Here is a 15,728-nt window from a genome sequence, read left to right as displayed (position 1 = left end):
CTTCTATGTCTAGTACTTCTGAAGACTATTTACATATATGCAAGACTCAATTCAACCACCCAAAATATCACATCTGTCCCTTTAATGCGTGTATATAGAAATTCCAAAATTAGGAGGAACAGAAAGCTTGAAAAGAACATTGTTTTCGATAGGATAAAATTCCAGGTCGAATCTCTTATCACTAGATTAAAATCCTCATATTGGTAGATAACGGTCGCATTGTCATTTAGAACACAATGAGAGCTGTTCTTTGGAATATTGCGCTAATTCTTCTAGTTGCTGCTGTGGATTGTGCACAGGTGCATATTTATGTCAGTCCAAATGGATCGGACTCAAATTCAGGGTAATTCATCTTAATGTTTCAGAACTATAGTTAACTGTAGTCATACGCATCAAGATTTTAATTTCGTGATGTCGAAATATTCAGTTCCTGAGAAGCTCGACAGTTTGTAAAGCTGCAACTTTCCAGAGAGCTAGCTGAACCTTCACGGTAGACCGTTGGCATGACAATCAGCAGTCGACTTTAAGTACAAAGTTTTTTCTTACGTCTGAGATTCCCTGTCTTCCTTGGTAGTGTGTCTTCTACGTGAATCCTTTAATTCAATCCTGCCATGATGCGAATCACTATCTTTTGTCATCTCAACTTCTAGGTTGACCGTCTCTCAACCTCTGAAAACAATACAGAAAGCAGTTAACAAACTTGATGAGAGTGGTGTGAAAGGCAATGGTGAGTTGAATTGTTAATGCAGTTAATGGAATAACCAGACAAAACACATGTAGCATAAAAACATAAACTTAGTCTTCACAATCCCATTAGGTTTCCAAAGATTTTGCCGCATTCCTTTCTGATACAACATAACGGGAAATGTAGGACAAAACATACCAATTTCTTGTTTTGCGGAAATTGGATTCTTCCGCACGTCCACCTTGTTTCCTCTCGCAAATAAACACAGTTGTATCATTAGCTTCTGAACCGGCGAAAATACGCTTTGATCGCCCACACCACACATCACGTTGTCCATCTGTAAATATCTCTTCTGTTGCTTTATTACAGAAGTGTTAATCGAATTAATGCAAGGTTACCATGATTTAGCATCCAGTGTTTTATTTCCACATGGTTACTCGGCACCAGTCACTGTTCGTTCTTACAATCACCAAGAAGTCCATGTTGTATGTTCATTTAACTAACGTAAAACCCGTTCTTATATTTGATAGGAGTCAAACGATCAATATTGGTTACAACAGCATCAGGACATGTTTAACATATAGCCTACATTAGGTGCAAAACTGTAAAAACTTTTATTCTTAGCAAATGCAAATAGCAGTAGCTCAACTGGAGAGGAGGCCCGTGGACTTAAGTGCATATCCTGCATTTTTTCTAGCGACGTGGACTTGGTACAACCATTGCCTATAGTAGTTGAGCCACTGGCTATCTATCAAGATTGTCCACGAGTTCATTCTTCATCCGATTAAATTTAACCTAGAAAATCTAAAGACCTTATTAGAATTTCAGGGCAGTTTCAACCTTCCGGACAACTTGAAGCCGCCCTGCGACTTGGTTTATCTACCCGACACTCCTTTCGGAAAGTCTACATTTGATATATTCATTGTCTATAACATTGACAGAACATTATGATGATGAATTTTCACACTTGACTGAACTGAATTCAGCTACTGGAAACAGTCCGAGGATCGTTTGTAAATAATTTCAAGAGTTTTTAAGATTAGAGAACTTGTCGTAGCTATGCAATCTTCCGATTTTTCAAGACATTAGTACAAAAAAAAAGATAATGACTTTAATGCACTTTTATTTCCCAGGAGGGTCATATGGAATGTTTACTATATATCTCACGTTGAACTATCTTATCTCTTGTTGTCTTTTCCATTAAAAGTGCAGATAAGCAACACTGTGTTCAACTGTTCTGTTACTGTTATATTTCAGACCGGAGGAAGGCGTATCCAATCATCTAACTTTAAACACGTTACCGATTCAAACATCTTGAATGTTATACCCCAAGTTGCCCATTCAAAGGTAATTGTCTGGTTGCATTGATGGTGGCTACATTGTATTGGTGAACGTTTAACGTACAAATCTTGGTATATTATGTAAACACAGCCCATCCTACGCAAGAGAGAACGATTCTCCATCTCATCCTGAATTAGACTGTGCAAGATATTCCGAAACTGTTCAAACGTTTTACCACTCTTTTAGATACTACTAACGGAAACGCTCTACGTGCAGAGACCATATAGAAAGTACTAGAATCTCATGTTAACCAAACGTATGCAAACTCGCCACAACGACCTAACCCTGATCACTAAATACGAAGATCCAATTAGGTTTTGCTTGATACAAACAAACTCGACTAATTTTGTTGATCTCGACTTCCACAAATATTGGCATCAGAATTAGGCTATACCCGAGTAGATATCTACTCATGTCTTTTACAGGTTCTACAAATTCACCTACCAGATGTTGGTATCACTAATTATGGTTCTTTATCTAATTATGGTTTTTATAGAGAACGAGTTGCACCGTTAGAGATCTTCATTAATGGTAATCCTTTACGATTGGCCGAATGGCCCAACAATGTAAGTGATCGAATTTGAGCGTAATAATGAAGAACGGCGAAAGAAAGAGAAATAAAAAATTCGAGATGTTGCAAAATCTCAAAATTGATAATACAACAGAAAGCCTTCATACATGAGATACATTTTGTCGGAGAAAATGCAAATATTATTAATATATACTATCCGAAAACCAATTGCAGAAATACATCAATATCAAGCAAGTTTTGGATGGTCAACATGGAAAGAGATTTACCCACGAATCAATCCGTGATATCAAATGGAAGCAAGAGAAAGAGCCATGGGTGTTTGGGTTTTGGTGAGTATTGAATGATTGCTATGTTGACACTCCGAAAGGACTTAAGTTTTAAATCATCAGGTGTTCAAGAAGAATGAAAATGCTTTCTAGAGGCGCTCAAAATCAAGAAGATTTCAGACGTATACATAAGTTAAAAGCCAATGGGACAAAGACAGCTATGTGGACTCTCTGTAAATACTGTCTGAGATATCTACATTGTTATATTTCTAAAAATCTGCTCTAAATTACATTATGGTCTTACGAAGAGAAAGCTTAACAAGCACAAGTAATAATGTCGTGCGGCCCCATCTTGGCCCATAACTGTATTGCTTATACTGTAGGTATTGGGGTTGGGCTGATATGTCTATCAAAGTAAACTCAATAGATACCAGTACACATACCATTACACTGGTAGAGAAGGCCAAGTTCGGAATGAGAACAGGTATTGTCATATTAATTCTCTTTGGCAGTTCCAGTATGATTCTCTCCTAATCCAAAACTAACACTACTGTTTCACTCTTGACGAACTTACATCCGCTTTTTTACCTTCACAATACATGTTTTAACTCAAATCCAAAACATTTCATAATGTCCTAACGTTCACTGCGGTTGATAATTGTCACTTTAGAATAAAAGAATGAATACATGTAGACTTCTCGAGCATCTCTTATCTATGTCCTATCTTAGCAATGATCATTCCTGGATTATCCGCACTAATTTACAGCTGTAATGATCAAGAAAGATAACTTACCCCAGGTTAGATTTAGAAAAAAAGCGGCAAAAGGTTGACTTTAATGCTAATGCTTCCCCTTGATTTCAGGAAGTTTGCTCGATGGTGATAAACTGAATGGATATGGTAAACAAGGAGGGTATTTCAGAGTTATCAATATGTTGTCAGAGTTAGATCAACCGGTAAGATCTTAGTTATGTAGAAGATATTATGGGAAGGAAAAATTGAACATGTTAAAGATGGCAATTCTATTTCATGATTATTAATTTAACGTTATTAGTAACAAATCATTTGGTCAAAAAAGTTTAGATCTGAAAACGGTCTAGATACTGGGCTATATTAGCAATATAATATTAGTTCATTGATAATGTAGTTTTGAAGCTCTATAAAATTATTCTGGTTGTACTAAAGTGATAACTGGAAATGAACCGGCCATTTTGATTTATCTATAGATGGTTATTTGACTTACTGATGTTGACGGTTGACATCGAAATCTACCAGAGAAAGAGATACTCGGAAACGCACCATGTTACCACGTGACCAGGAAACTTTCTTCCCATTTTACGCTGTATAGTATGATATAATAATACATATATGATTATTTTAGGGTGAATATTACCTCGACAGATCGACCGGCATCTTGTACCTCTGGCCTAACACTCCATCTGGTACATTATCACCAACAGATATAGTTTATGTTTCTCTTATTGATGACTGTATCAAGTAAGATCTTTTTTATATTGGATTCCGGAGCATAATGATATTGGACATTGGGGCATAGGGCTAATCGGTTCCTTAAATTTAAACTTTTTCTGAATATGACGAACAAAAAATCAATTAAAATTTAGTTTTCATCCTGAAATGTAGTCTGATTGGTGACAATGTGTTATATAGAGCCAAAACAGTGGCTTATCTCGGAAACATCAGGTGAAAGGGCCGAGTAGGGGCCACAAAATTTTCCAGGGCGGCCATAAGCCATTCTCTCATTATTTAGAATGATAAACAATTTGGAAGTGGTGATGAGGGGCTGCGGCAAACCGGACCAGAATCTTTTCTTTTCCGTAGAAATACCACTGGAGCCAAATACACAATGTGACAAACTAATATAAGTCACCGTGTTTGAAGAACTCATAATGTACATTTCCGCTGAAATATCACAATGGTAGCCAAAAAGAAAATAGCGGTTATTGCATACTAATGAACATTTAATATGAAAATCTAATAAATTGAAGATTTATCACTCTTTTTTATGAACGTTACTTTCTAGATTACCACAAGGCAAGACGAACATCAACCTTCAAGACTTCACATTAGAGGCATGTCGTCATTATGGTATTTGGGGTTCGAATCTTAGTCACCTGAAGATCTCTAATCTGGAAATCAAGAATATGGGTAAACATACACTCTGTTTTGTAGGGGTCTAGTTTCAGAAAACTGGAACATGTCATATACATGTGCACTGTATTTGAGGATGTGATCAACAGCTTAAATAATGAAACCCTTTAGTGAAAATCAGCAGCCTTTCGGATTAACGAAAAAAGGAAAGTTCGTATTCCCGTTAGCTACATTTCCATAAGAGGATAAAAGTATCCATTGCTAAAAGAATTTTTGGATTCTGATACAGAATTTTTCACTATGAAAATCTATTCTAGGATCGTATGGTTTTAGATGTTCTAACCAGTGTAATTCTGTAAGTGTATCAAGATGTGATATACATCACAATGATGGTGGTGTCTTCATGAAAGGTAACACTCAGTGACGTTTTCAGAGGGTGTGGGGGAGGAGGGCATGGTACCATGATATTCCTAAATGAACCAATGGAAATTGACGTTATGCAATGTAAATGTGAGGGAGAAATCTTTGCCAGAACTGCTATTTTTCTTGTAAGTGATTGTACACGGCTTGTAGTACAAAGGGGCCTATCCTTGAGCACTTTTTCCACATTGAATTTTCTACGGTTACTTTATTGAATGTATATTCCACGATAGGTGGCGATAGAAACAAACTGATTTCCTCTGGAAGTATAATAGAAGATAATCACTTGTGGAAAATTGGGCGTGCAACATTAGTCGGTGCTAATTTCATTACTCCAGAAGGTGTCAATGTAATCGTGAGGAATAATTACTTACATGATGGGTCATATTCCTGTATTAGATGGGCTGTAAGTTAATTTTAAGTTATAACAATGGAACGAATCCTTAAGGTTGGTAGTCGGGCGATAACCGGGAGTAGAAGCTGTTTTCTACCAACACAAAACAATGCCACTACGTCGACTGAGTAGTGGTTGGAAGCTTCAGCCATTGCCCGAAATGTCAAATATAAGTGCTGCCAAGTGCTGGAAAGAGAGTTCGCCTATTCCTATTGTCAGGTTCTAATTGTTTGATGTCAAATTAACAATGGTCATCGCACAATAAACTAACGATATAATGGTGGTTCTTCGTAATTAGATTGGGATAAATAACGTAAAGTTAATTTGACACCAGATCTGACAATTCTTGAATCTGCAAAGATATTTTGTTCATAAATTTACATTCAATTTATGGGTATCTATTTCCTACGCCTAAAGTATGGTGGAGAAAGAACCATTTTTATATAAAAGGCCCTCACGAATATTCAGGTGTTCCCCCTGTAAGAGATTACGAAGTCAAAGAGTACCAAACCAACTCCTTGTAATTTCAGGGCAATGATCATATCATGGAGTACAACTATTTTAATAAATGTTGTTTTAATTCAAGTGATTGTGGAGCTATTCATGCTGGTAGAGATTGGACCATGGTAGGTATAATAACTCGTACGTAGTGGATAGGGAGCCTACATCTGTATGGCTTACTCAAGATATATTTTGAATTCCTTTGACAATATGGAATTAATTTTTTGTGTCTGAAACTATTTTACATGTCTTCTGTGTTTCAGTAAAGTAAACCCCGTATTGGAGAACGAGATAATAAATATTCAAAATATTACATGATAAACTGTGGTTTCAACGAGGATGGTTCAAACCTGGACATAATACCCCATGAATAACAAAATGATGGCCCGTCTTATTCCCATTTTTTAAAATCTTTGTTTGGACTGTGAGGCATACTACTTCATGTTTTTCAGAGAGGAAATGCTATAAGGTATAATTATATAGAGAAATCATTAAGATTGTGGCCTGGTGCTGATGTTCGTGGTATTATGTTAGATGATCAATATTCTAGTGTTAATATTGAACATAATGTCTTTATTGATGTAAGTTTACCCTTCGTGTTAAAACGTGTAACTCGTCTCTGCTTTATTTGTTGTTAGAGCTCAAATCTAAGTACATGTGCCGTTTTACCTTTCAGAATTCAAATCCAACGTCTGGTTTTCCGTTAAACATTAAAATTGTAGTCACATCGAGGCCTCTCATTGGCCTTTGTGACCTTTAATGTCCTGATATCGGCAAATTATCAGCATGTGGGAACGATCTGTAATGTTTGTCCCAGATGATACTTTTGTGAAGAAACAATCTGGACATGTAGGAACACACGAGAAAGGTTTGCTTGCTTCAGGATGACAAAGAGTAAAACTCACATTTCATATTTCATTTATGGGATTAGCATAAGCAATGCATTGAACACCAATCAAGAAAACATTTGTTCTTGTTGATATTGTCATATGCTTATTGAAATATTTCCAGAATGAAATCCATGCCAATATTGGGGGAGGAAGAGATAATATCATCCGATACAATGTATTATATAATTCTACCAAGGCTTCTATACAAGTTGATGGTAGAGGAATGACTAAAAAATTTAACACCGAACTACAAAAACATCTAAAGGTACTGAATATAATTGCATATAATTTTATATCCCAACTGAAAAGTCAAAATCAAGGGACATAATCAAACAGCACACATTCAAATAAACGACTACGTTTAAAAACAATTATTCTCCTTGTAAAATTTGACTTCCATCTAATTTACTAAGTATTACAAACCTTGATTTTGTGCATATTTGGGCAGAAGAATAATCAAAGTCAGCTTTTTTTAATTATAGGATATATGTATGTAACAGATTTGTCACATTTTCATTCAGGCAGTGCCCTATACTAGTTCTATTTGGACAGCAAAATATCCAAAATTAGCAGCAACGAAAGATAACTGGAATTTACCAGAAGGTAATTTTCTTCACGATTTCTTCATGTTGTAAAAGATTCATTTTTACATCCAAACGAATCAGAACCACAGAACACATATATGGATATATTTGGATTATTGCCTTGTCTATAAGGACCCATCAGGATAGCCTATCCCTCCAGATCATGTGACTGGTTCTTAACCAGTATATCTTCTTTGAGTTTATTGGTTTCCCTTTGTCAGTATTTTATGTCAAAGATTATGATTAACATGACCTTTAATATTACGAATTGTACACAATAAAACACTAACAATTCGCTTTGGAAAGTATAGTAAACCAGACCAGACGCGTCGCTCTCTGTGACCACAGAACACTGTGTCTGTTGTATACTGTCTCCATTATCAAAATATCTTACTGCATAGATACACACTTATTTTGTGTCAAATCTGGACCAATTGTACAAACCCTCATAGAATGGTTTGCACCATAGTTTTAGAAAGAAGTCATAACCCTCTGTCTGTATACACCGAGATGATAATTCTTTAGAACATATTCTGTTATATTTAATATATATATATATATATATATATATATATATATATATATACATGTATAGGTAATGAAATATATGGCAATATATATTATAATAAACATGGTATACCATGGTCAGTTTCTTATAATGATATAAATGAAGACAAATATTATAATAGGCACGATAATAAACATGTAAGTACCCTTTTCATTGAACTGTCTACATACAGTGGCACTTCTACGGGGGTTGGAGGGCAGGGCCAGAAAAGGGGTGAGGAAAATATTGCCGATGAGTCTCTATGTAGGCCTACATACCAAAATAAGAACACCACAATCAAAATCCTTAAGTTCACGACAGTGCAACCATAGAATAGTCTGTCAGTAGACAGAGGTTATGGAGGATGCTCAATTTAATTTATCTTTCAGACTTATACCAGTACTGACTTCTACGCACCGGAATATAAGAATTTCCATTTGGAATGTACTGGACAAGAGTGGGCTAATGGAATTAATTTTGAACAACCAATTGCGTTTAGCAAAGTTGGACCTAGATATCCCTATGGCCCACAGTATCTAAATAAAGGTAATGAAGAAAATAACATATTTGGTTTGTTATGTTTTGTCTTTGATAAATGGTAAATAGCAATATAATTTGAGATATATTTTGTTGGTGCGTCACCGATTGGATTTCAATCCCATGTGAAACCTAATTTACAAAGTCAATGATCTATTACTTTTCTTGAAGACTTATGTTACAGGATTCTATTATTTGCAGGCAAGTTACCGGCAAGGACTCAAGTACCAACTGGTTTCAACAAACATCCATGTAGTGGTACAGCGAAACCAGCCACTGCCATTCCACATGTCGCTTATTTACCCGATGGTTCAGCACCTAATAATCTCATCCAAAATATAACAAATGAAGGTAGATGCAACTCTTAATTCAGTCTTTACCTTTTTGACAATGCTCGTCAAATATAACTAAGTTCGGTAACGTCGCAAATTGGACAGAATATTCCTATCAGAAAGATAGTGTTGCTGGTGATTTGTAATGCAATGAAAAAAAGGCACAGTACATGTATTATAGTTTTGACCATCATATTTTGAAGCGCCTTCTATAGTGTTTTTCTGATACCATTATGAATTTGTGATTTTACAGGATGTTGGCTATTAATCAATGACTGCCCAGCTCATCCTAACAATGTTAAAGGAACTTTCCGAGATACATATGGGGAACAGCATGAACAAGCTGGCAACATTGAAGCAAACTGTTTAGCCAGAGCTGCCAAAGAATGGAGATATTGTGGATCCGCAAAAAATAAACCTATCACAGCTGTCTATGGTCCAACAGGTACACAATTTCAGGTGATATCCAAGAATCTGTTGGGAAATTAAAAAGTCTGAGATGTGAAACATATGCAGAGTTTTAAGTTCACTTTATATACACGAGGTCTAAATACAGTTTATAATGCTTAAGCAACTGTAACATAATGTGTGACATACGAAAGCATCCGATTGTAACAACAGAAAACCAAAACCTATAATTCCTTTGTGATGACTTGTGCAAATGGGCAGGATTATTTGCTCCATTGGAGACTTTTCGGTCCCTACTGATGGACATAAGAACCTTTGGAGCCATCTTTCTATTTCATACACCGTTTTATTATCGTAGGAGCAATGACAATAGGAGGTGATGGTTGCTTTTTTGCGGCATACGGTTGTCCAAAACATAATGATAACCGTGTGGGGTTCATGAGAGATACCTACGCTGAACAACATGACGGCGGCGACACTAATGAAGAAGCTTGTTTGAAACGAGCTGCTGGTCAATGGGCTTGGTGTGGTAAAGACAGAGATAAGCCTTACACAAGTATTTTTAGACCAACAGGTACGTATAATGCACAGAAACCACTAAAATCTAAATACTCTTTTTCCTTACTGGAAGTGTTTTCAAATTTGTTTTCGTGTTATCTAATATTAAAAAAAGTTATAAATATTAAATCAGAAACTGAAACATGTTGCCTACGCAATATGAAATCCCAGAATTTTGTATTTCTTCAAGGCCTCATACACGCTATTTTGATCGATATTAAGATCAATTTCATTATTGTCTTTTGAATGGACAAAATGCTGAAAGTTTTGAAAATTTGATTTTGTTTTCACAGGAGCTGTAAGAACTGGTGGTGCCGGTTGTTGGATCAAAGTAACTAAATGTCCTGCTGACTCTAAAATTAAATACTATTTCTATGATGCTTGGGGTGCTACTAATATGGGATCAGGTAATCTTATTTGATTTAGAGAATTCGAGGTTACTGTCTTAAGAGAGCAATATTAAAGAAAAGCTTCTTCTTATTCGTTATTTAATTTTTATTTTTAAACAGATGATGATGCCAATGAATGTTTCGCAAGAGCAGGTTTCTACTGGCGAAAATGCGGATCTGACAACAATTATCCTGTAACAGCTTATTATAGACCTACTGGTGCACAGAAAACTGTACCGTAAGACCTTTAGTTGAAATAAAATTCGATTATACATATAAGTTTTTAAATTTCATAGTCGATAACAGTGAAGGGGAGTTTGGGGGTGCCTTATTATCATAGATGCGCCACTGATGAGCGTGATAATAAATGCATATGCCAATAACTGAGCTCCCCCCCCCCCACCCCCTTTGTTAAATAATGGACAGTGCAAGACGATCTTACGACATAATTACACTGAATAAACATTGCACAATTATATTAAATAAATATATATATATATATATACATACAGACCATATCAAGTTGATTGAAACCAAAAAAAAATGCGATTAAAGGTAAACTGTTGGTAAAATTCTTGGTGGTGTTGCAGAACATCCTTCTGGTATAGAAATAGGTAGGTTGGTCGGTTGGCTGATGTCGCGGTTTAGGTAGTTCTTGGTGGTTATAGTAGTTGGTTGATGGATCTGGATCTATTTATTGCTTGATTTGGCACTATTGGTTCGGTAGTTGACAATTCGTTAGATCCGGCCGGGAAGATTGACATGGAGTAAAACTATGGCTAAAGTGTCGCGTCCCAAACTCTTGATCATGGTAATTCTTGCTGATTGGTAATCGAATGGTAGTCATTGAGTTGGTTAGATTTGGAATGGAAATATTTTTCCACCCGCTTATATTTTGCCCATAGATTTTTTTCAAATAATTTGTCGTTGATATTTTTACGCATTTATTGTTTCGTGTTGCGTTTTATTAGTTTATGTCAATATTTAAATTTCTACACTATCTTCCTTATCAGTTGATGGACGGCAACATTAAAATCTTATAATATCAAAGACTCATATAACGAACAAACAAGTTGTATTTCACTTTCAACAAAGCATTATAAACATCGATAGAAAGTATATTAAAGCGATTAACAAATTTTTATAACAAACAAACAGAGAAATCCATAAATTACAATATACATTAGAATTAGATAAACTGGAGTAATATATTCAAGGTTATTCATTTGTTTACTTGATTTTGGATTTTTAACCATGAGGAGGGGGTTTTGTTCGGAATCAATAACACATATATATAGCCCAATCTGACAGAAGAAAGCTGGGTGATAAAATCCGAACGGGTATCAAGGGCTTTAATTGAGACATTGTGAAAAGTATCAATTGCTTTAAAAGTATACAGTATTCAAGGATTAATCTCGTGTCATATATGTGCCAACAATTCGGGGGATTGAGGACTAGGTCTCGTCCAGACCAAACTGTCAACAATAATAACACGGGTTGTACAGGGTGTATCGAATTAGAGCACTGAACAGTATAAACTAACATAGATATGGACACAAAACTCAAATGTTTCATAGTAATTAATATTTGTTGTAGCCTAAAGATAGTACTGTGGAACATGTTCAAATCGCCATGTTCTTGGGTGTATATTATGAATGCCTTGTATATCCGAAAGAAAATAGGTTCTAAGTTTATGGAATCATAGTTCTATTGAGAATACTAGAATTTATCGGGCAGTTATTATTGGCAATTGTGGATGGAGCTGTATCAGCAAATTGTAACATTACCACAGCATAGGTAACCAGAGTTCCAAATATCTGAAATATGTCAAATGTATTTTTTGTAAAAGTTGTCTCCGTTATTCCTCATAATATGTGATTGTGATCTAGTTTTACCAGTAGTTACATCATCTACCTTTCCAGTATTCGAGAACTCTCCACAAAATCCTTAAAATGTTTCAGTGGTTGACCAAACGACATTACTACCGTTCTTTTGGCCTTTCATTCTCTTAATGCGAGATATAACTAGGAATGAATTACTCACATACAATATTGCAGGAGGATCTATGGTGAAAAGGCCATAATTAGTGAAACCAATTGGAGGTCCAAGTAACCTTGACAAAAACATCGCCACCTGGAATGAATACATGTAGGAAACATCTTATAACGATAAAGAGTCCAATTCACATACTTAAATGCAACATATGTCATTTTGTATTCTTTTTGTGGACGAGTTTCAAATCCCAACCGCTCTACCTCCCTACCGCTAATAAAAATTTGTTTATTTTAAAGATCACACATCGATTGAGTGTCCCGTTTAATGTTTTGTGTTGAAATTGGATCAATGTTGTTTGGATCATGCTTTGAATCATAAGAAAAATACCTTAAAGCAAGAAAAGTAATAGGCTATTGATTTGGTTTCGTTTCATTTTTAGAAAATCTGTGATTCCATAATACTGACGACACCAAAAATTCTAAAAAAAAATGTTTTGTTTAGTAGTAGGCCTCAGAAATCTGCGGCCCTTAAAATAAACAATACTAATTCAGCGCAATATAAGCGGGTGGGGTGATTTAAAACCCATCTTTTTTTTTGTCACTCCTCACTGATGGATATCGGAAAGGTTAATGCCTACTTTTTGTAACCCTTGCATACTGCATGACACTACGCTTCTTTATTATTGATGGAAAGGTGGCGTTCATACACCATTCCATCTTTTAGTGTATTTTTTCAATGTAATTCAACAGGAAAAAAAATCAGTCAAAAGTATTTCCCCAAAGCTATCCATACATTTAATGCAATGATTTGAATATATTACTCACTGAACGAGAAGTTTTTTCAGTTACAAGCAATATATCAACTTTATTTAGAATGGAAATTGGTTGATGAGCCTGAAATGAATTAACAATGAATATATGTTAACATCAAATACATCGACAATACGATATTCCCTTCTCAATTTAAAGATCCATAGGCGGAGTGCAGGAAACGGGAATGGAATGGCGGGACATTAGCTATGCTTTCTTGCAAAATGAAATGAAATGAATGGAGTTTTACGTCCTACTTTTCTGCTGTGCTTTCTTGCAGCGATCCTTTTCAAGTTGCTTGTTCCATACGCGCATGAAAATAATATGACTCAAAACAGCATTGTAATATTCTCCACCTGATATCCATGAATTCTTGGATTAGTGTAAGATTCTACGAAACCCTGTCTAAATATTGTCTTAGTCTAATGTCTGAAAATATATCTTATTATCTTACATCAGATTTATATATAAATGTTATTAAGCTTAAGAAAAGTAAACTCAAGCCACCCTGACACTAGCACAAATTTTGTGCCCCCAATGACATAAAGCATGTTCGCACTGTATGGTCTTAAGTCACGCACGTTTAGCATATTTTTAATACTTTAATACATTTTGCAATACTTGTTTACTGTTCATAGGTTTTGTATTGTATGCGCAGTGTTCACGCTTTTAACACGCGCTGTCGGTAGTGTTTGTGCCGAGTTTGCACAGTTTTTACGCATGACATAGTATGAAACTTTATGCATGTGTCAGGGTGGCTTCTCGCTCAAACCTTCGAATTCAAAACAGCTCCAAGGAAAACAATAATAAAGACTCCGCTGAAATTCAGAAGCATGAGGAGTGTTAAAATTGCAAATTCTTCTGTTTCTTGTTCAGTTCGTATAACACCATACAACCAGAAACAAACACATGGTAAAAACACAGAGAGTGTTCCGAATATACAGTGTTTAAACAGGGAGTTAAATAAACCGAAACAGTCCACAAGACTTATAAATTCTTGTCTTAATTTCTCAATGCGGCTCTCACTTTTCAACACTTCTCTTTCTAACAGAATATCTTTCAGCTGACAGTCGATATGATCAAATTCTGTGACAAACAGAAACCAAATCACCATAAACAAGAGGAAGATAATAGCTGAATGGAAAATGTGGAAGTTTATATCCAAAATCAAATGCGTCATAACAAGTGCATTCTGCCATTGTATTTCTATATCAAATGGCTGTAGATATAATGTCAAAGAATCTCTTAAAAAGAAACACAAACAAAAAAATGTCACACATATTGAAATGACTATAGGTATGCCAATAGGTCCAACATATATATTAAATTTGTGGATTCGATCCCCTTTTTGCAACTTTCCATACTTTTGAATATGTTTATCCAGCAACTTGCAAAACCTTTTAAAACATTTGGTTAAAGTATAACTTGTCATCAATGACGTAAAACTTAAACTCAGAAAAAATGCCTGAGCAGATAAAACGTCCAGAAAGCGACCATTTTCCGACCCGACGAACAGCACAAAGCAATATCTCAATACAGTGAGCAGTAATAAGAGCTGTACGACAACCATGTATATCCAATGTAATACTTTAACTGCAGTACTGTGCGATTGTGAATCGACGTTCAAACCGATCAATCCATTCCAAATACCAAATTTTATCAGCGGTCGAAACATAGACAGTGTATCTGATTCCTCATCGTGGAACACTTGGACTTTGGTAAACGTTGTCATCACGGAATCTGACTCCTTCATACATCCGGATAAAAATCACAAATGTTATATCATATTATGATAGCTATAGCGAACAGTGTATGTAAGAAATATATATTCCATAATGTACACGTAAGTAAAAGTTGTTTAGTAACAGTATTTCAAATGATGGAAACGATTTGTTAATCACGATTTTATCACCATCAGTGTATTCAAAATTTATTAGATCTTTATTTTTATTATGTTACTATTTACTAACTTAATGGAACTCATTGTAAGATAAATATTGCCCCATTATGCACTAATGGGCCAATAGATAATACACTTTGTTGATGTGATTATTGGTCATAAGACTATTTCTAGATGTGGTAAAAGCGTATGACGTTGTAATAATAGGTTGATACGACTGTGTTTAATTTTTCATTTTACTTGTCTGCCGACACGTGTTTCGGATTAACAACCATCATAAGAACAGCTATACTATAATTCAAAATGCTCTGTCAATAAAATGACCTGTGTCATAAAAAAATCTTTTATCTACTATATGTGAGAATTATACTCTATTTTAAATATGGGACATAGCATAACTTGTGATAAACCAGGATACATGTTAGCTACTAACATATCCATGGGCATTAACATTATACCAGTAATTAAGAACTTGGTAAGGCAGTAGCACATTTTAAGAATTTATTTGAACATGAGTTATAGACTTCAAACAT

At 35.2% G+C, this 15,728-nt stretch overlaps 2 protein-coding genes across 2 annotated transcripts; one reads left to right on the top strand and one right to left on the bottom strand.

Annotated features, from left to right (window-relative positions):
* The first annotated feature begins 228 nt into the window (after positions 1-228).
* LOTGIDRAFT_231552 (hypothetical protein) lies at positions 229-10,762 on the top strand. Its single transcript, XM_009053710.1, has 23 exons — positions 229-343; positions 651-727; positions 1,055-1,170; positions 1,943-2,032; positions 2,452-2,592; positions 2,772-2,887; positions 3,208-3,308; positions 3,687-3,778; positions 4,204-4,319; positions 4,864-4,988; positions 5,249-5,341; positions 5,585-5,757; positions 6,276-6,371; positions 6,699-6,827; positions 7,258-7,401; positions 7,658-7,739; positions 8,316-8,425; positions 8,657-8,813; positions 9,006-9,155; positions 9,390-9,581; positions 9,903-10,118; positions 10,396-10,509; positions 10,612-10,762. The coding sequence occupies exons 1-23, from the start codon at positions 237-239 to the stop codon at positions 10,731-10,733; spliced, it is 2,859 nt and encodes a 952-aa protein (XP_009051958.1). The 5' UTR covers positions 229-236; the 3' UTR covers positions 10,734-10,762.
* Positions 10,763-12,182: 1,420 nt separating this feature from the next.
* LOTGIDRAFT_159388 (hypothetical protein) lies at positions 12,183-15,027 on the bottom strand (the record flags this gene model as incomplete). Its single annotated transcript, XM_009053709.1, has 4 exons — positions 12,183-12,308; positions 12,535-12,624; positions 13,311-13,379; positions 14,068-15,027. The coding sequence occupies 4 exons, from the start codon at positions 15,025-15,027 to the stop codon at positions 12,183-12,185; spliced, it is 1,245 nt and encodes a 414-aa protein (XP_009051957.1).
* Positions 15,028-15,728: the final 701 nt, after the last annotated feature.

Source organism: Lottia gigantea (assembly GCF_000327385.1).
Source record: "Lottia gigantea unplaced genomic scaffold LOTGIsca_20, whole genome shotgun sequence".
In the NCBI taxonomy this organism is placed as follows: Eukaryota; Metazoa; Mollusca; class Gastropoda; family Lottiidae; genus Lottia; species Lottia gigantea.
The sequence above is the reverse complement of the archived record's forward strand: the minus strand, read 5'-3'. Positions and strand labels throughout refer to the sequence as shown.